The following is a 20,944-nucleotide window of genomic DNA, read 5'->3' as shown; positions in this document are numbered from 1 at the left end:
CGTCACGCAAGTTCAAAGGACCTAGTTTACAGTCGTCACGCAAGTCCAAAGGACCTGGGTTACAGTCGTCACGCAAGTTCAAAGGACCTGGGTTACAGTCGTCATGCAACTTCAAAGGACCTGCTTTAAAGACGTCACACAAGTTCAAAGGACCTAGTTTAAAGACGTCACACAAGTTCAAAGGACCTAGTTTATAGTCATCACGCAAGTTCAAAGGACCTGGGTTACAGTGGTCATGCAAGTTCAAAGGACCTAGTTTACAGTCATCATGCAAGTTCAAAGGACCTAGTTTACAGTTGTCACGCAAGTTCAAAGGACCTAGTAGAGATTTACAGTTGTCCCACAACTGACAAGTTCAAAGGGCCTAGTTTACGGTCATCACACAAGTTCAAAGGACCTAGTTTACAGTGTTCACACAATTTCAAAGGACTTAGTAGGGATTTACAGTCGTCCCACAAGTTCAAAGGATCTAGTTTACAGTCGTCACACAAGTTCAAAGGACCTGGTTTACAGTTTTCACACAAGTTCAAAGGACCTGGTTTACAGTTGTCACACAAATTCAAAGGACCTGGTAAAGATTTACAGTTGTCACACAAATTCAAAGGACCTAGTTTACAGTCATCACACATGTTCAAAGGACCTAGTAAACATTTTCAGTCGTCACAAGTTCAAAGGGCCCAGTAAACATTTAGTTATCACACAAGTTCAAAGGACCTAGTACAGATTTACAGTTCATCCTGGCCTTACACATGCATATTTTTTTTTAATTCATGGTACAGACGCAAGACCCATTGTTTCTGAACATTTGCACACTATGGACCTAAGTTTTAAAACATACTTGTTCAATTATTTTAAACTACAGATCCCTCTCCCTCCCAACAATCTCTGTGCATGTGAGTACATTGGTGTGTGTGTTTTTAGTGGGGGGAGGATACAGTTAAACACACACTAAAAAAAAAAAAAAAAAAAGATGAACAATTTCCTTGGGGAAAATCAACAAGAAATTCTATAGTAACAACACGTGCACACATGCTCCCATCCCCCCACTCACTTCTCAAAAATGCATAAAATATACATCTAAAGAATAATGAAATTGCCTCAGATTAGTCAGAATACTACATATCAAAATCACCTCTTACACCTCTCCACAATCTTTGGAAGTAGTACAATGACAACGAAGCTGGAAAAATAAATCTATGGAAATTTAAAAGCTATAGTCTAACACTGTAAGAGATATCTGCCACTTCACACACACACACACACACAACACCCAGCTACATCAGCCAGTGACATACCTCATGCATCTCTCCTAATCTCCCTGTGTAAAACAGCAGTCGTTCTGTCAATGTTGTCTTGCCAGAGTCGATGTGGGCCGAGATGCCAATGTTCCGAATTCTGTGGACATCTTCGATAACTTCCTGAAATGAAACACCTGGTAGATTAAGAAATCAATACCAAGAGAAAACAGTATGCCAAATGAACATTGCTTACCTTTCCATTAGTGTGAACCATAGGCTTACCAATCGGATTGATTATTCATCCATGATAATCCAAAGAACAAAATAAGACAATCTTTAACAATCATACAAACAAAAAAGTTTGAAATCAATATTATGAATATAACTTTTTATCTGTATATTTTCAATGTATCACATACATTTCTCATGCACATACATAAATGTATACAATATACACATTCACAAACACACTTCCTGCAAAGTAAATATGTATGTGCATAAATATCTGTGCATATATACACATGCTTTGGATAATATATTCTTGAAAAAGTTATAAATCAGCTTGTCGAATAAAAAGTACACCCAAAAATACTAACTTATCAAGTAACCATTGTGACCAGCATGCACACACACACAGACACAGACAACCCCCCAGCATGCTTTGCACAATCTTTCTTTCAATTGGATGGTGTACATATTATATCATGTACATGTATGTGTCACTCGGTGTGAGTATAAACGCATGTGTGTGAGTATCCAGAAGTATGTGCAAGCACTGGAAGCAAGCATGTATTCACAAATAACAAGTTTATCTCCATAAGTTTCAATATAACATGTATAATTAACAAATGATAAACATTGATAAACGCTTCTACTTATCAAAATGAAAACTGATTATATAAATAATCTTTCCTCCAAAATATACTGTATAAACTACATGTGCGATTCACTTACTCCAACTTTTCGTGAAGAATACAAACTTGACTGGACATTGTATATCTGCAACACAAATAGGGAAAATATTGTATTTGAACACAAAAACAGACAAAATTAATGACAATCATACAAGCAATTTAACAAGCAAAAACAATAAAAGACATTTTTCAAAAGTTGCATTTTCTTATGTTCTAAAGTTCTAAACACTTTTATCAACCCTCAGTCACAATCATAATTTTTTTGCCACCAGGTCTGTTTTGTGTCAAGGCTAAAGTCAGTAAAGATATACCCGCCATAGTAATTTCTTTTCAAAACATCCAAGAAAACATTCTCCGGTAGAACAATACTATCCCCTCTCCACACTATCCCCCAAGTTCCTCTCTGTTCATCTCCAGAGCCGTTTTCTTTACATTTTTGAGAGTGAGTGATATTATTATAGCTTGTAAATGTAATAATAAAACAGATCACAAGATGACTAATATCATAATAGTCATAAAACAGATTTGGTTTTTCAGTTTCAGTTTCTCTAGCTGGCATCACTACGTTCAGACAAATCCATATGTATATATATATATATAACACCACATACGCTAACAAGATGCCTGACAACAGCATAACCCAAGACGCTAGTCAGGGATTGAGTACATGAGTCACTGAGTGTGTACTATCATACTGGATATCCTGCACAGAACCTTGCCCAGAGAACAACAGATCTGTTGCCATGGGTTCTTTTTCAGTGCCCAAGTACATGCTGCACACGAGACCTCAGTTTATCATTTAATCTGAATGATTCGACACTCAGTCTCATTTTCCAGTCAAAATCAGGAGAAAAGGGCGAGAGTGGGAATCGAACCTAAACCCTCTGTACTGTACTGTCAGATAATGATCTTCACCTTTCTACCACATTCCTCTGTGATACAGTGGAACACTAAATGACTATTTGATAATATACAACAGAATACTTAATGACTAACACTATAAAAAAAAAAAGTGATACAATTGCCTGCTGCAAAGTAAAACAGTATGCATAAATACATGCAAGAAAAGGTACTAGTCTTCAAGACTGATGGAAACCAGAAACCAGCATGGTGCAACAACACCTATGGGGCAAAAATTACATTATTCATGAGCGTAACTCAATATCTATCACTCATTGTAGATCTAATTGTTTTCACATTATCGTAACTATATTTCTGCTACAAGGGAATCAACACTTTGAAGTCTTTTGCACTCTGTTTGTGTGCATATATCCCAAGTTATTAGTTGCTGCAAATCAACTGAACCTGCCAATACAGTGCCTGAATCAACTGAAGATGTCACTGGTGTCAGAAAATCTTTTTGAAGCTCAGGGATAATTAAAATGTCATCAATCATTATGGATGATTCATCTAAGACTGAGAGCATACTTTACTATTTAAATAAAAGAGTTTGAATTCTTCTTCTTCGTGGACTGCAACTCCCATGTTCACTCGTATGTACGAGTGGGCTTTTGCATGTATGACTGTTTTCATCCATCATGTATGCAGCCATATTCTGTTTTCAGGGGTAAACTGTAAAGAGTTTGAATAAAGCAGTGTCATAATCAATGATGGGCACAACATTTGAATGGATAGGACACTGGACTTAGTTGAAGGTCCTGGGTTCAAACCCAGGATTGGCACCTGGTGGGTTTTGGTTGGAGAATTTCTATAAATCTCAATGGCTGACTAACATGACATGTCTTATGTCACATGTGCAGAGCTAGTTTACAAGGCCTGAACCACATTCAGATGTGATGGTATGTGCAGATTATCAAATGAACTATGATCACAGTTTGGTGGATTATATTCATAGAATAACCAAACCCACTTAGCATAAATCACACACGACTAAAACCATCAGCAAGTTCACAATGGTGATAGGAAATGAAATGTCACCACCACATCATCACCATTTAGGCAGTGCAACGAAGAGCAGCCCGTTTTGTTAACAACAAATACCACCGATATGCAAGTGTTCAACAAATGATCAGTGAATTAGGACGGACATCATTGCAGAGCCGGAGAAAGGTTGCACGGCTCGCCATGCTCTATAAGACCAGACATAACTTAGTACATGTGGAGTTTGGAAAGGCCCGGTCTGATGGAAAATCAAAACTCAGAGCTGCAACCTCACGTGACAGAAGACTGCACTCCCACCAGCTAGACAGCCTTCAATGTGTACAAGACTATCGACTAAACTCATTCCTGCCACGTACCATCCAGGAGTGGAACAACAACTTGACAGAGGCTGCGGTGACATCAGAGACTCTAGACCTATTTAGGTCAAGAGCTCGCAGCCTCCTGCAGTAAAGAATTGTTGGGTTTTTTTTTTGTTGTTGTTGTTGGGTTTTTTTGGGGGGGTCAACCCCTCAAAAGTGTCAGAATAATCAACCTGATGATTGTGGACACTCGACGGATGAAGATGAAGATGTCAATCACTGAATGGTTGAGATCGATTGTCAGTGTAGGGTGATGAATGTAACTTGCACTGAGCTTTCATGATACAATACCCTGCTGGCGTATACTTGTAATGTGGGTAGATTTTGCTATTCATCTTTTCTCGGTTTTTATTTTATTCTCTTTTTTTTTCCCACCGTTGATCATTGTGTAACACAGAGTGCCTTCATTTCTCCTTCATTGTCGGCACTTTGTCCTTCAAAGAAAAGAAGTATAAAAACAAAGTTAATTACGTTTTAAAACCAACCTTTACACAACGCTGTTTGAGTTCTCTGTTGATAATAGACCATGAGCGTCGTAACAGTGACATTGTTGCGAGTTTGTGTTGATGAAGCTTAACGAACTTGAAAGTTGAGCAGACGAGTGTGGACCGGAAGCATGCCTGCCTGACAGCTGAAGCAGTTCAGTGCTTCTTTTCAATGAGATGCAAACAAGGGAAGTAATTCAGCGGGGACTGGATTACGATCGCACGTGTGTGTGTGTGTGTGTGTGTGTGTGTGTGTGGTTGATAAATTAATATGATTCACATACACACACGTGCACACACATTCTGAACACCTGCCTTGAAGCAAATCATTTTGTACATCCACATACAAACATACAGACACATACACCCACCCACACACATAGGTATACACACACACACACATATATGTGTGTGTGTGTGTGTGTGTGTGAGCGTGTGTCCGTGTGTGTGTGTGTGTGTGAGTGTGTGTGAAAAAATCATATGCTTTCATGCATCATCACTCTATCTCTCTGCATGTGAGTTTTTTTTTTTGGTTTTTTTTAATAATTTATTTTTTTATTTGATTTTTTTTTTCAAGGCCTGACTAAGCGCGTTGGGTTACGCTGCTGGTCAGGCATCTGCTTGGCAGATGTGGGGTAGCATATATGGCTTTGTCCGAACGCAGTGACGCCTCCTTGAGCTACTGAAACTGAAACTGAAACTCTGCATGTGAGAGAGAAAAAAAACGGAAGGAGAGACAAAAGCATGACCACAAGTGTGCCGCCAGTGGTGGGTGATCAACTGACTGATCATTTCATTCAATATGAATTCCATCCAATGGAATGATGATACTGTGTGAGTGTTTGAGTATCACCCCCCCCCCCCCCCCCCCCCCCCCAAATCTTTTCGTCTATCTTGCTTCCTGCAATATCTTTCATCGACAGTTTTGTCCTTTTCTCTTCTGACTCATGACTCAAGGCCTGAGTTATGCTGCTGGTTTGGCATCTGCTTTAGCCCTAGCAGATGTGGTGTAGCAGATATGGATTTATCTAAACGCAGTGATGTCTCCTTGAGAAACCGAACTTGAAAATCTTAACTCACACTTTCTCTGGTCTTTGGGCTGGTACTCGAGTTTGTCCTTTTATTTATTTTTTTTTTGTGTGTGTGTGTGTCCAAATAAGGTATTAGACTTGTGGCTTAGTGTTCACTCGTGTTGTGTCATTGGGAAAAGGTAACTTACTTCAGTTTTTTTTTTTTTTTTTATTCCACCAAGGTTTGAATGAGAAGCTGACCTTTGTCGGGGAAGGTCAAAGCAGCGGAAGGAGAGGACTGGACACCATCTTCCTTCACCAAACCCTAAACAGTTTCAGTTTCAGTTTCAGTAGCTCAAGGAGGCGTCACTGCGTTCGGACAAAACCATATACGCTACACCACATCTGCCAAGCAGATGCCTGACCAGCAGCGTAACCCAACGCGCTTAGTCAGGCCTTGAGAACACACACACACACACACACACACACACACACACACAAAACACACACACACACACACACACACACACACACACACACACACACACACACAAAAAAAAAAAAAAAAAAAAAACAACAACAAAAAAAACAACAACAAAAAACAACGGGGGAATAAATAATAGATAAGCTTGCATAAATAAATAAATAAATAAATAATAATTATAATATAGAAAAAGGTAGTAGTAATAATATTAGTAATACTAATAAAATGATAATAATAAAACATAAATAAATAAATAGATAAGACAACAATGGTGATAAATAAGCAAATAAATGTAAAATATGAAGACACACATTCACACATACACCCACACATGCATAACAGAAATGCACCAGACATGCAGTTTCACATATATGAAAGCACAGTCAAATACATATAAACGTACATGAGCTCCAACACACACACACACACACGCATTACCGTGCACCTCCTCTACCCCCCTCCTCCACACACTCATTTCTAGTCTAAGTATCGCAGCTTCCACGGCACACACACACACACACACACACACACAAACACACACTCACAGAAATGAACACTTACTTGTACAAGCACATATGAAAGCACAGTCAAATACATATAAACGTACATGAGCTCCAACACACACATACACACACACACACACACACACACATTACCTTGCACCTCCTCTACCCCCTCCTCCACACACTTATTTCTAGTCTACGTATCGCAGCTTCCACGGCACACACACACACACACAAACACACACTCACAGAGATGAACACTTACTTGTACAAGCACACACACATACGCCCATATCTCCCACCCCCAACCCCACACACGTACATACAAAGATATATATATATACAAAGTCACAACCTCCAGCCTAACGATGGAAGTTGAAGCCGTGACACATGCCCTCCAGTGGCTATCGTCCTTCCATACGCCCGGAAACCAACATGCCATGATTCTAACCGACTCAATGAACCTCATACAGAAAATTGAAAACGGAATGGGAAGCCCAGAGTGGCATAACGCAATGCGCAACTTTCAGATTAAAAAACTCACATGGTCATACTGCCCGGGACATGCAGGTGTTAAGGGAAATGAGCGAGCTGACAGACTTGCTGGTAACGCAACACCAACGAGCAGCCTACATCTAGGAAAATCGGAAATCCTCAGAAAAGTCAAAGAATACCAAAAAGAACAGGTACAAGGCCATCACACCATCGATCGCCTCAAAGAATTAAAAGCAGAGAGAGGGAGCGGCCGCAAATCTAACATGAAAGGTAGAGCACGATGCTTTGCAAATCAAACAAATATCGGCATCATTTCCAAACCAACATTGCGCAAATTTCTTCAAAACGGAACAGAGTCTCTGTGGGCCTTTCCAAATACAATAGACCGAGCAACACACTAGATGCCACGTTCTTGGCATCAGAGATCTTTTCCCATCCCTCTTGCGGCCAGTCAGTGGCGGCTGTGTGTGTTTGTGTGTATGTGTGGGTCTGTGCTTTTGAGTGCGTTTGTGAATGCGCGAGAGTGAAATTGCACACAAGTGTCAGGAGAGATATGTGTACGTGTGTGTGTGTGTGTGTGTGTGTGAGGGGAGGTGGGAGTGCGGGGGGAGGTGGGGTAGAGGATGAGGTTGTGAGTGTATGCATGCCTACACTGTGGGAGCAACAGGATATTGGAACCCTAAACAAACAGCCTCAGTGACTTTAAAAGGCTATTGGACCTTTTCAGACTTTGAATGTTGAAACAAACTAGTGTTAGTCCTGGCATAATTTTCCAAGCTTCAATGTTTGTAAAGCTTTCTTGACTCACTCAGTATGGCCAGTCCTCTCTTCTCCTCTTCACAGACCCCTCGGATGTCCAGTGGGTGTCTGAATGGCCCAACCTTTAGCTTCCGTCGTAAGAATTGTGGTATTCTTTGTCAACATTCACCTCTTTAGTATAAGAGCCTTCCGCTTGCAATATTTTGATGATGGTAATTGGGGTGAAACGCTGTTAACGTCGTCTCTTTCGCCGTTCGTATGGAGAGAGTTAAGGAATACAGAACACAATACAAACCCTGCAATCTGTTCGTTTTAGTTTCTATGTTTTATTGTTTTGTCTGTAGAAAACCCAAGGATCGACCTATATGTTGCTTCCTTGTCTTGTCTGCAGTGCCATTTCTGGCACTCTAGAGTCGTCTGGTGGTTCTGGATTTAGAGTCACACTGCCCAAGGAGGGCCAAGGGTGACAATGTAGCCTGAGGGACCGATTCAGCATGAGTGACCCAATTGGGAAGGGTCAGTTTGAGCTCAGCTAAGTCCAAGTTTGGTTCAGGCTGGTCCCTAGGGAGGCGTGGGCTCAATCTGTCCCCCTGGGATGGGGGCGAAGAGTGCTCATCCGCTTGTTCGTCATCCTCTGAAGATAGAGGCTCCCACTCTTGCTCCAAGTCCATCCTCTGCTGGGTGCCATCCCAAGTGGATGTACCCGCTGGGGCATCCTGTGAGCTGTGGCCAGCCCAGCGGGACGAGCTGGGACGATCCCGAGCGGGGACCATGGACACAGTTGTTACTTCTTTGACGCCTGGTAGTTTGCACAGGACAGGAATCAGACCCCTGTCGGAGTCTGCACTAGTGGCTCATGGTTAAGTATGTGTAGTTAAAATATATTTTCATTCTTCGTCAATTAGGTTGGTTCAGCATTTTCTCTTTTTCTATAGTTATTTCATGCTCACTTGCAGTCTCAGATATATATATATATATATATATATATATCATGGTGATTCTCAAAGCCTGACCAGCATGTTTTTTTTGCTTGTTTATTTGTTGTTATTAATTTACATAAAATCACCAAGCACATTACAACCATCACACAATGACTCAACAACAAGCATTTTCAATTGCCCAAATTTTATTTATCTCACGCGTTTTGTTTCTCATTCTCTCTCTTAAGCCTGTAGCTTTCTTCAGTCTGTATATCTGGCACACTTAAAACTAGTTTTGTATTTGCAGTCAAATACTTAAGTACATTTTTTTCTAAACTTCTACCCAGCAGAGTTAAACAAAAAAAAAATTTGAAAAATATCTTGAGGAAAGCAAATGTTTGAAAAACATACGTAAAAAGACAGGTTGATAGAGTGTTGGATTTTTTAAAATCTCATTCTCAGGGACCCCAGCTTATGTCCAGGAAGCAACACCAAGAACAAGAACTAAAATCAAATAAGCTTTGATACAGGAGATCAAATCATCAATACTATTACTGTTATTAGTCCAATGATAAGGAATGCTTTGACAAATTTCTAAAAGCATCAAAATGCTGAAAGAACATCTTCATTATGACATTAGTCTTGTCAAGAGAAATACCTTGAAAATTTCTAAAATCTTCAAAATGCTTGAAGAACATCTTCATATTCATTCCTTCATTTACCTTCCATTATACTGATATATGGATACTAGCAACTCAATGCTGAAGTGCATACATTTGTCCCCACACTCTCAATACATTGTCATCCACAGAAAACCAAAGAAAATTCGCCCGCAAACAAGTTCTACAAAGCAGGCAAGACAAATCGGGCATGAAAGCAAACCAGATAAATCTGATCACCTAATTTGTTCATGAATTTACTACACTCGTCACTTCTTTCTTTGCAGAACTTTCTGGTAAAGTTAGATGTAAGTATATATGTCATCAATATACTGAGCAACTGCAGAGGTTATCATATTTTAAAAAATCACTTACTAATTAAATGCAGTTTACTAGCCTTTTATATTCCCAATAGAACTAAGCATGTGTAGGGTCTCATAGGTTATTTATTTCCAACAAGACTAGCTATATGGATTATCAAATAATATACATATTCTCCACAAAATCCTCTCTAAACACTCACACACGGACAAACACAGGTACGTACACATGCTTTCATAAATGCACACATGTACACACAACACATATTACATTGTATACCTGGCAAAACTCAAGGCATCACAGATCAGATAACCTGAGGTAGTCTTTATGTTCAAAGCTTGGTATCTCACCAAAAACACTGGTACAACAGCAAACATACTAAAACTACGATGATGAGTATCTGATACCCAACATGTAAAATAGATTTTGTCAATCAGCAACACAATGTTTGATGTGCGCGCACACACACACACACACACACACACACACACACACACACACACGCACAAACACACACACACACTGACACATATACAAGTAAACAGGCAGGAAACTGCATCATGAAACACACTCATACACAAAGAGAATATACACACACAGGCATACTGCTAATTACATAACATGCGTGTAGAAAGAACAATTCACACACGTGTAGACAGAACAATTCAAGAAAAAGAAACAGGTGTATGATCACATGCCATTCCTGAGAGCAGCAATGAATAACAATGAGGAAGATTCTTTAAAAAAAAAACAACCAAAAAAACCCAAAAAAACCCCCGCTCTTCGACATGTCCCATTAGTAAAGACACAATGTGTGCATCTCAGGACACACCATTCCATAAGCATGTGTTTGCCCTCGTGTGCTTGTGCATGTGTCTGTGTAGAGACTGTCAGAGTACACACGCACACGCTCTGTGAGTTTTGTTTCCCCCTTTGTCAGCTGTTATGATCAAATCAAAATTACAGCTCATATCATGGAGCACAATGCCATGCTATCCTTGTAAAAAGTAAAAAAGCACAACTTTCAAAATGAAAAATAAATCATAAATACTTTCCCTTGCACCAGCACAAAAAACAAAAAAAAAAAAAAAAAAAAAAAACACCTGGAGGATTCAGCTCTAATGGACAACCATGGGATTTCGACTGGACAAATTCAACTGACACTATATTAATAATAATAATGGATACTTATATAGCACACTATCCAGAAATCTGCTCTATGTGCTTTACACAAATGCTTTTGTTAATATACAACATTACATCTATGTTACATACACACACCGAAATGTGACTACACACACAGACACACACACACACACACTGCATACATACATTTTAACATACATGTGTATCTAACAGCTACCCTAACACATACGCACACACAGGCAGGCACAAACTTACATAAACACATATTCTATAAAAAGAAATTGTTATGAAGATGATTCAAACACTGGAAGCCAGGTTGATCTAGCACACATTTTTTAAAAGAGTACAATAGTCATCCCTTTTCCCACTGTTCTTTTTTTTTCTTTTTTTTTTTTTTTTTTTTTGCTCTTCTTTTTTCTTCTTCTTTGTTTACCACCTTCATTTTCCACATGTAGCCCATCTTATCAAAACCAACTAAATGATAATACACAGAGCAGTTAATTATAATGATATATTTGAAAACAGTTCATTGATTTCATGTGGCAGCCTCCACTACTGAGACATCTAAAGAGTCACATAATTCTGAATAACTACTGCCACAAAAAAAACAACACCTGCATATTTCCTTAAAAAAACTATTACATTTTCAGACAACCAGAGCTGCATATGATCCTTTCAACACAAATAATCACAAGCCGTGCACTATGATAATCACTTGAAAATGATGAATCGGGCACAATAGCCGAATGGTTAAAGCGTTGGACTTTCAATCTGAGGGTCCCAGGTTCAAATCTCGGTGGCGCCTGGTGGGTAAAGGGTGGCGATTTTTCCGATCTCCCAGGTCAACATATGTGCAGACCTGCCAGTGCCTGAACCCCCTTCGTGTGTATACGCATGCAGAAGATCAATTACACATGTTAAAGATCCTGTAATCCATGTCAGTGTTCGGTGGGTTATGGAAACAAGAACATACCCAGCATGCACAACCCCAAAAACGGAGTATGGCTGCCTACATGGTGGGGGTAAATAAACAAAAACAGTCATACACGTAAAATGTTAAATGTTACATGTTTGTCTGAGTGTGTGTGTGTGCGTGCCTGAAATATGATTGAACGACATAGGAAATGAATGATGAGCGCCCAATGGCAGCCGTCAGTCAGCTCTACCCTGGTAGGCAGCCTGTTGTGTAAATGACCCCGTGTTTGTAAAGTGCTTTGAGCTTGGTCTCCGACCAAGGATAGGCGCTATATAAGTATCCATATCAATCAATCAATCAATGTTCTTTTACATTTCCAAAGGAATGACCAATCAAAAATCTCCATGTCAAAAGTGGAATAGCAGAGACTATTCCACCAGTTCAAGTCTGCATCAGCACTGTCCAGACTGAAACCTATATATGGACAGGCACCACTGAACACCACCGAAGTGACTCAGCAGCAGTGCAGGGTCTCCTCTGGTGTGTGTGGCCTCCTGGCGACCTAACATCGATGGTTCCCAGTGGACTGCCGACGCTGGAACTGCGACGGACGAACCCGGGTGTAGCCATGTATGGAGGAATCTAAATGAGCGGCGTGGGAGTAATGTCACTGAAACGGTGCAGATGATGGGGCAGCAAAAAAAAAAAAAAAAAAAAAAAAAAAGAAACCTATATATGGAAATGTAGCAAAATTCTCCATGGAACACAAGTTCAGACTCCTGCAGGCACTGGTAGATAAGATTCCATCTTCCTGTACGCATGCGGGAGGCGTGGAACCCTCGCACCAGATTTGGAAAGATGAATTCAAGGTGTGGAAATGAGGCGTTATTGCCAGATACTAATCATCAGATACACCGATCACATTACCAAAGAACAAGTGTGCCAAACCGTCAAGCGGCACATTGGACCTTACGAAGATATGCTGACATCAGTAAAGAAAAGAAAGTTACACTGACATGGCCGCGCAACAAAATCAAACGGCGTGCCTCAATCAGTATCAGTATCAGTAGCTCACCGCGTTTGGTCAAATCCATATACGCTACACCACATCTGCCAAGCAGATGCCTGACCAGCAGCGCAACCCAACGCGCTTAGTCAGGCCTTGAGAGAAAAAAATAATAAATTAAAATAAAATAATAAATAAAATAAAATAACAAAAATAAAAAATAAATTAATAAATAAATATAATGAATAAATAAAAAATAATAGATAAATACATAAAAATACTACTACTACTACTAATAATAATATTTATAATACGCAAAATCGTGATGACACAATCCACTAAAGAACTGTTTTGAAAGAAGGGAGACGGAAGGGATGATAGACAAGAAAAGAACTGACCGACAACGCTTGCTGAACAGACAGGAAAACAATCTGCAGAAACCCAGGGCTTTGACACACGACCAACAGACCTGGAGGAATCTGGTGACCAGTTCTTCTGTGCAGTGCCCCAATGACTCTTCACAGAGTTGAAGAAGAAGAAGACAAAGAAGAAGACACATGGCTGGAAAGCGACCAATCAGGGTCATGTTGAGGAAGACGACGACAACGCTGAAGACGAAGAAGAAGAAGCTGACACATATAATTGGAAAGCAACCTATCAGGGCACACGTGTGGCTGGAAAGGCGACCAATCAGGGCCCTATATGGTCGATGACGGACACCTGGTCTCTGTCCACGACCCCTGGCGGCAGAACATCCCGGAGAGGCAGACTGGCGAAGTGACCTCTCAGATGGTCCAGCGCTTTCTTGTTCTTGTGGTGGAGCTGCTTCTCCCCTTGCAGCTCTTCCTGCCTCTTCCGCAGCTCCTCTTCCAGCCGAAGGATGCGATGCTCGTAGTGGACTTTGGCGTTCTCTTCCGCCAGCATCTTCTCCCTGGCCACCTGTGAGAGAAACGAAACACACACACACATGTCTACACTGCCATCAAAAGAAATACACTTGAGGGCAGAAAAAAAATAAGGACAAAAAAAACAAAAGTTTGGTACTGTACTGTGGTGGTTAACTCTCTCCATACGAACGGCGAAAGAGACGACGTTAACAGCGTTTCACCCCAATTACCATCATCAAAATATTGCAAACGGAACGCTCTTATACTGAAGAGGTGAATGTTGACAAAGATACCACAATTCTGACGACGGAAGCTAAAGGTTGGGTCATTCAGACACCCACTGGACATCCGAGGGGTCTGTGTAGAAGAGAAGAGAGGACTGGCCGTACTGAGTGAGTTAACTCTCTCCCAAGGAAGAGCAGCCTAAATTTCACACACAGATATCTGCTGCGACAAAACGTTAATACAAGGGACTTTGTTCCCAAAACTATGCTGAATTTAACACACTTACTGTGACCCAATGGCGCAGACTGCAGCAGGGGTGTAGCTGCTGTCCTGTGCAAACTACTACTCCCCCCTCCCGAGGTTGGAGAAATCAAAAATAGCTGTGGCAAGTGACCTCCCTTAGTATTTTACCTCCCTTCTGCCTATCTGTGCAGTGCCCTCTTTGACGGCGAAAATCAGGATTGAATTTGTGGATTTTCTGACTGAACAATTAACAGGGCTTTAAAGATATTGTAATTTGTCCTGTACTGCAACTTGTTTTGTATTGCTTTGTATTGTACTGTATTGTACTGTACTGTGACACAGTGTACTTCACTGCATTGCATTGTACTGAACTGTATTGTATATACATATTAGTGCTGGTCACAACAGATTTCTCTGAAGAAGAAGAGCTTATCACCAAAGTGCAGTACCACCGCTTTTATTATTATTATTATTATTTTTTTTTTTTTAATATTCTGTCTGTGTCTGCAAACATGTATTGTTTTACAATCAAATGCATTTTTCAATAGCATTTTTGCAAGGGTAAACCCTTTTGTTGCCCTGGGTTCCATCTTTTACGCATGCTAAGAGCATGCTGCACACAGGACCTTGGTTTATTGTCTCATCCGAATGACTAGCGTCCAGACCAAGGTCTAGCGGAGGGGAAGAAATTTCTGGCGAGGGTTGGATTCAATCCTGTTATCTTACTTTCTCTCGCTTCTCAGGCCATCACCCTATTCTCATGATGTCATTGCTCAGAAATGGGTTTGAAAGTATGTGCCAACACGATTTTTGTAAGTATTCACAAAACGAGAACACCAAAGAATCGACAGACAGACAGAAACTACGAAAAAAAACTTAGCCATATGCAGAGCACAGGAGCAGGAGTCAAGATGGCTGCCAGAAAAAGAGGGCGCTAGTCAGGGATGCAAAGGGGAGGTAACCTACTTCGGGAGGTTATCAGCTGTAGCTACTTTTGTTTTCTCCGCATAGGCTGGGGTAGTAGTTTGCAGAGGACAGGAATCAGACCCCTGCCGGAGTCTGCACTTGTGGGTCATGGTTAATCATGTGTAATTAAAACAATATTTAAGATTAATACAGGTCTTCTCCCCAGATTTGTGGCTGATACTTAAGACTCTAGACTTTTTCTTATTTTCCAGCAACTATGGATTATCAGACGCATGAATTACATGTATTCAAAATGACTTCTTTTTTTTCCCCCCACCTTCACATTCAGGAAATATGGCACCTAATCACCACATCGCTTTGAAGGCCAGAAATAATGTCTTGAGGTGTTCATCAGACTTGCAATCCAAACTGATCTCTGTAATGCATTCATACACGATTATGCTCATTTAGGTCTTCACTCCTCTGCATACTCTAATGAGCGATACCTTCATTTCTTCACGAACATCTCCCATCGCCATAACCACGTGTTGCAGATTCCTTTTGTGATTTGGAATTTTTCTGGTTTTTTTTTTTTATGAATTGCTTTCTTTCAATACTGATTTCTTTGTTTAATTTGTTCCTTGTACATAACATACCTTGTTTTCTTCTTCCAGTTTACTTCTTTTCGTTGCTTATTTGCTTGGATGGTGGATAACTCATACAGGATTTACTTCTTTGCTGGGTTTTTTTTTCTTTGTGTGTTTTTTAAATAGGAAATTTTCTATCTAAAATTACGTTTAAATAGCATACTTACCGTGACCCAACTAGTGCAGACTCCGGCAGGGGTCTGACATTCCTGTCCTGTGCAAACTACTATCCGCCTATGCGGAGAAAACAAAAGTACTACGGCCGATAACCTCCCAGAAGTAGGTAACCTCCCCTTTGTCCCCCTGGCTAACGCCCTCTTTTTCCGGCAGCCATCTCGACACCTGTTCCTGTGCACTTCATACGGATAAGTTTTTTCGCATTTTCTATCTCTCTATCGGTTCTTTGGCGTTTCTGTTTTGTGTCCAAACAGTTATTTTCCCCAGTTCTTTTTTGTTCATGGGCTGCAACTCCCACGTTCACTCATAAGTACACAAGTGAGCTTTCACGTGTATGACTGTTTTTACCCCACCATGCAGGTAGCCATATTCCATTTTCGGGGTTTTCCTCAGTTAGTTCAATTTTGTTTTCCCCGTTTCTGTTCTTTTGTCCAATTTTCAGTGTCTGCTCACCAAAGGATTCACCTTTTAACCTTTAAACTTTGACCCTCACCTCCTGCCCAGCCTCCTGCAGCTGTAGTTCCAAGCGCTCGCGAGCCATGCGCTCACGATCCAGAGCCACTCGCATCTCCTGCGTCTCCTTCATCATGCGGAGTTTTTCCTGGTCAATTTCCTTCCACATCTCTGTCACAGCGTCCAGCTTCATGCCTGTGGCTTTCACCTCCATCTGGAGCTCATCACAGTGGATCTTTAACCTGAGCAATCCATTCAAAGAAAGGGAATAGTATGTGAGTGAGTGAGTGAGTGAATGTGTGCATGTGAATGAATGTGTGCATGTGTGCGCGCGCATGCGTGTGTGTGTGTGTGTGTGTGTGTGTGTGAGTGTAAGAGAGAGTCTCTCTGTGTGAGTCTGTGTGAGTGTCTGTATAAGAGTCATCTGTTGTAACTATAGGAGACTATCATCATGCACATATGTGCAAGTGTGTGAGTGTGTGTGTGTGTGTGTGTGTGTGTGTGTGTGTGTGTGTGTGTGTGTGTGGATGTGCATGTGTGTGTGTGTGTGTGTGTGTGTGTGTGTATCCCAATGAAATAATAGCTAAGTACAAGTAGACCAACAGGTCTAGGAATCAAGAGAGTACAGCAATTATGATTTGTACCACACTATTCCAACCTTAACTTCCCCCCCCCCCCACCCTCTCCAAAAAAAAAAGTACCTGAGAGGCACATGCAAAAAAACACTGTCACAACAGTAAAGCAAAAAGAAGGTAATGCAAAAAAGAAAATGAGCTCCCCCACGCCCCCACACCCGAATCATGACACAGGTAAAATTATTGACTTTGTTATTGCTTTAGGGAGTTTGTTGAGCTTTTTTTTTTCTCTCTCTCTCTGGGCCCTTGTGCCATGGAGTCAAAGCACATTATATAAATATCCATTATTATCATTATTATCAGTGTCACTTTAGTATAATATTCAATGTCTCAGCTGTGGTTTGCTTTTTCTGGCAATCATTATCATCATTATTATTGCTATTATCATCACTATTCCAGTATACTAAGTCTAATTAATGTCTCACCTGCGGTTTTTGTGGCTGTTATCATCATTGTTATCATCATTATTCTAGTACACTATTTAATGTCTCACCTGTGGTTTGCTTTTGTGGCTTCGGATAGCTTCTTGGATTTCGTTTCCAGCGTTTTCGTCTGGGCGGCCAGCTTCTCTTCCAGCTCAGCATTGTGGCGCTGCGTTTGCTTCAGCTTGACCTCAAGGCCACAGATCTGGCTCTTCGCTGCTCGGAACACATTACGGAGCACTGACAGCTCTTCTGAATTCCAGATGCCGGAGTCCTGAAGATCAACCATTTTCTCTGCTGGTTCTTCGGGGTGCACTCGTTTCTTCACCGAGGAACCTGAAAGGAACAAACAGGTTTGGTTTGGTGGAATGATTTGTTCACAGAGTTAGAATTTCTGAAAGATGTTACAAGTTTTTTCTGTGTGTGTGCGTGTGTGTGTGTGTGTGTGTGTGTGTGTGTGTCTGTGTGTGTGTGTGTCTGTCTGTCTGTGTGTGTGTGTGTGTCTGTGTGTCTGTCTGAGTGTCTGTCTCTGTGTCTGACTGTGAATCTGTGTGTGACTGTGTGTGCGTGCATTGCATGTTTGAATTATTTCAGTTTTCAGGAAACAGAAAATAAACAATGATCACATGCAAACACAATGCAAACTGACCTCTTGATTCCTGTAATTCCTATAAATTGCACAACAAACTAAAACACACACAGGTAATGGAGGTTTTCATTTCCTTCACCCTCCCCTCTCTCAGAAACTTTGCACCATTCTCTATCTCTCTTGCCCACACATCACTACCACAAATGCTGGAACACAACTTCTTCTTCTGCGTTCACTCGTATGCACACGAGTGGGCTTTTACGTGTATGACCGTTTTTACCCCACCATGTAGGCAGCCATAATCCGTTTTCGGGGGTGTGCATGCTGGGTATGTTCTTGTTTCCATAACCCACCGAATGCAGACAGGGATTACAGGATCTTTAACTTGCGTTTTTGATCTTCTGCTTGCATATACACATGAAGGGGGTTCAGGCACTAGCAGGTCTGCACGTATGTTGACCTGGGAGATCGTAAAAATCTCCACCCTTTACCCACCAGGCGCCGTCACCATGATTCGAAACCAGGACCCTCAGATTGACAGTCCAAAGCTTTAACCACTCGGCTATTGCGCCCGTCGCTGGAACACAACAACAATTCAATCCAGCCGCAACCCTTTTTTTTTTTTTTTTTTTTTTTTTAACTCACCACTTTTAACCACCTGGGCTTTCTCTTTCTTCAGCTCCTCGTCCATCTTGATCATTGTGTACACACGTTCGTACACATTCTTGATGGACTGGGGGTCGAAGGCTGTCACCCTTCTGATTCTGGACGCTTCCTCCTTGACTTCATGCTTTCCTTCCAACACGTCAGCGGCTCTGGCGTAGGAAGGGGCAAACAATTCCAGGATCCAGTCGCCTGGCCGTTTAGGCATCTGGTCATCGCTGCTCTCCCTTTCCTGCGAGGGCTCTCTGTCTTTGTCCGCCTCCATTGTCTAGTGTCCTGAGTCAGTCAAGACAGGTAGCCTAAGGATTAGTCACAATTTGCTAATACGCAGATCCACACGCATATGTACATACGCACATATTGTAAACAACCTTGTAAATGCCCAATATCTAATAAACGACCCGCCCCTCCAAAACTTCGGGTTTAAAACTATGCACGAGGCTATACACTTTGTAAATACCCACCCACCACCTTGAAAAAAAAGAAAAAAAAAAGAAAATTATCATGAACTCATGTTCATTCAGTTTGTTATTTGTGATTGTGTTGCTTTACAAAACAGCGCAGATTTAGAAATAAACAATAGAACGCCTGCAAAAGATGTTCATGAGTCATTCAAAAATTAAGTGAGAGCAGGGCACTGTTGTGTAATTTCAGTACTCTCTCTCAGCTCAGCCAGTGCTGTGTGGTGAAACAAAGTAAGGGAATGGACAATACTGCAAAGGGGTAAAATATCCAGTAAATGGTCAGCAGTATCCACATTTCTTCCCCTCCGTAACCTGTGTGACTGACGGAGTGACTATCCACACCTTGTGAACACTACTCATTTTATCTTCCAGGGGAAAAACTGTGGATGTTACCTAAATGGTCATCCACAACTTGAGAGTGAAATTTGTGCAAAGCATGGGTGGGTGTTTACAAGGCTGTTTACAGCACATCCACACATACACTCATATACTAATCACACACACACACACACACACCAACAAATGTACAGGTCTATTACTATAGTATAAATTTTAAGTGTGTATGCTGCTATATTGCTATGAATGTATTGCCTACATGGGTTACTGACAGAACCTAGTGATTTAAAAGAAAAAGTCTTAAATACATATTTGCATGTATATACACATGTGCACTCAAACATACACGGACATGTGGGTTGGCAACATAATTATTTGAGCTTGGTCTGAACTCAGTTGTTTGCAAACCCATCTTGGTTGTTTGTTCCACTCAAAGTTTTAAAAAGCTAAAAATTCAAACGTCACGGCCCTTTTCAATTCTCATGGCTTTTAGTCTGCTGGGTAGTAATGTATAGTCGAGGTATTTATTGCTGTGGTATTCAACATCTCCAGTTCTCGTTACCCAGTACCAGATTCCACTGCAGAGTGATATTATTTTGGCCTTTCCGTTTCCGTAACGTTTGTATATCACAGAAATGTTTGGCTATAGCCTAAAAGCCTTTTGCCCTCATAATCAGTGTCCATTTATGTGTTTTGGGATCACTTGTTGTGAACTGACCCTTGTTTAAATCAGGCATAGTGTATACTACATTTATCTACAGCTCAAAAAAAAATTGAACTCTGAGGAAAATACATGGTCAATGTGATTTATGAAGGCGTTTACCAATGGTGCATTGATGGTGTCATTGGAAATGTTATTCCACAGATTTATGATACCGTTAGTAAAAAAAAACTTGCGGAACTGGTTAGTTACGAAACTTATTTTGTTTATTTTGAAGTTGTGCCCTCGAGTTTTATCGTAGTTAGCCATAGTAAACAAGGAAGAGGTGGTGCAAGGATCATAAATATTGTGCATGATCTTGTATACTTCAATGAGATCACCTCTTAATCTTCTAAACTCAAGGCTAGTATAAGTGTATTTCCATTACAGTATGTGGTTTTAATCGCATTCCAAAACATGTACAAAAAAAAATCCTAATCCCACCGACACTTTTCCTTCTCTGGTAACCCTTACCCCCCA

The 20,944-nt window shown here is 40.8% G+C and overlaps 2 protein-coding genes across 3 annotated transcripts in view; both read right to left on the bottom strand.

Annotated features, from left to right (window-relative positions):
• LOC143275512 (elongation factor G, mitochondrial-like) overlaps nucleotides 1-5,032 on the bottom strand; it is a 34,904-nt gene extending 29,872 nt beyond the window's left edge. The window contains exons 1-3 of the mRNA XM_076579678.1: nucleotides 4,899-5,032; nucleotides 2,193-2,237; nucleotides 1,296-1,418 (exon numbers count right to left, since the gene is read on the bottom strand). Of these exons, the coding sequence (XP_076435793.1) occupies nucleotides 1,296-1,418; nucleotides 2,193-2,237; nucleotides 4,899-4,961 (231 nt within the window). The 5' untranslated portion in view covers nucleotides 4,962-5,032. The remainder of the gene's footprint in view (nucleotides 1-1,295; nucleotides 1,419-2,192; nucleotides 2,238-4,898) is intronic.
• Nucleotides 5,033-9,251: 4,219 nt separating this feature from the next.
• LOC143275549 (uncharacterized) overlaps nucleotides 9,252-20,944 on the bottom strand; it is an 11,969-nt gene continuing 276 nt past the window's right edge. The window contains exons 2-5 of one of the 2 annotated variants that reach the window (XM_076579739.1): nucleotides 18,947-19,240; nucleotides 17,784-18,048; nucleotides 16,696-16,897; nucleotides 9,252-14,056 (exon numbers count right to left, since the gene is read on the bottom strand). In XM_076579739.1, the coding sequence (XP_076435854.1) occupies nucleotides 13,808-14,056; nucleotides 16,696-16,897; nucleotides 17,784-18,048; nucleotides 18,947-19,229 (999 nt within the window). In that variant the 5' untranslated portion in view covers nucleotides 19,230-19,240 and the 3' untranslated portion in view covers nucleotides 9,252-13,807. Of the gene's footprint in view, nucleotides 14,057-16,695; nucleotides 16,898-17,783; nucleotides 18,049-18,946; nucleotides 19,264-20,944 lie in introns of both variants that reach the window. The other variant, XM_076579740.1, reaches the window with a different exon arrangement.

Source organism: Babylonia areolata, chromosome 30 (genome assembly GCF_041734735.1).
Source record: "Babylonia areolata isolate BAREFJ2019XMU chromosome 30, ASM4173473v1, whole genome shotgun sequence".
Lineage (NCBI taxonomy): Eukaryota > Metazoa > Mollusca > Gastropoda > Neogastropoda > Buccinidae > Babylonia > Babylonia areolata.
Note: the sequence above shows the minus strand (reverse complement) of the source record. Positions and strands in the feature narration are given on the sequence as shown.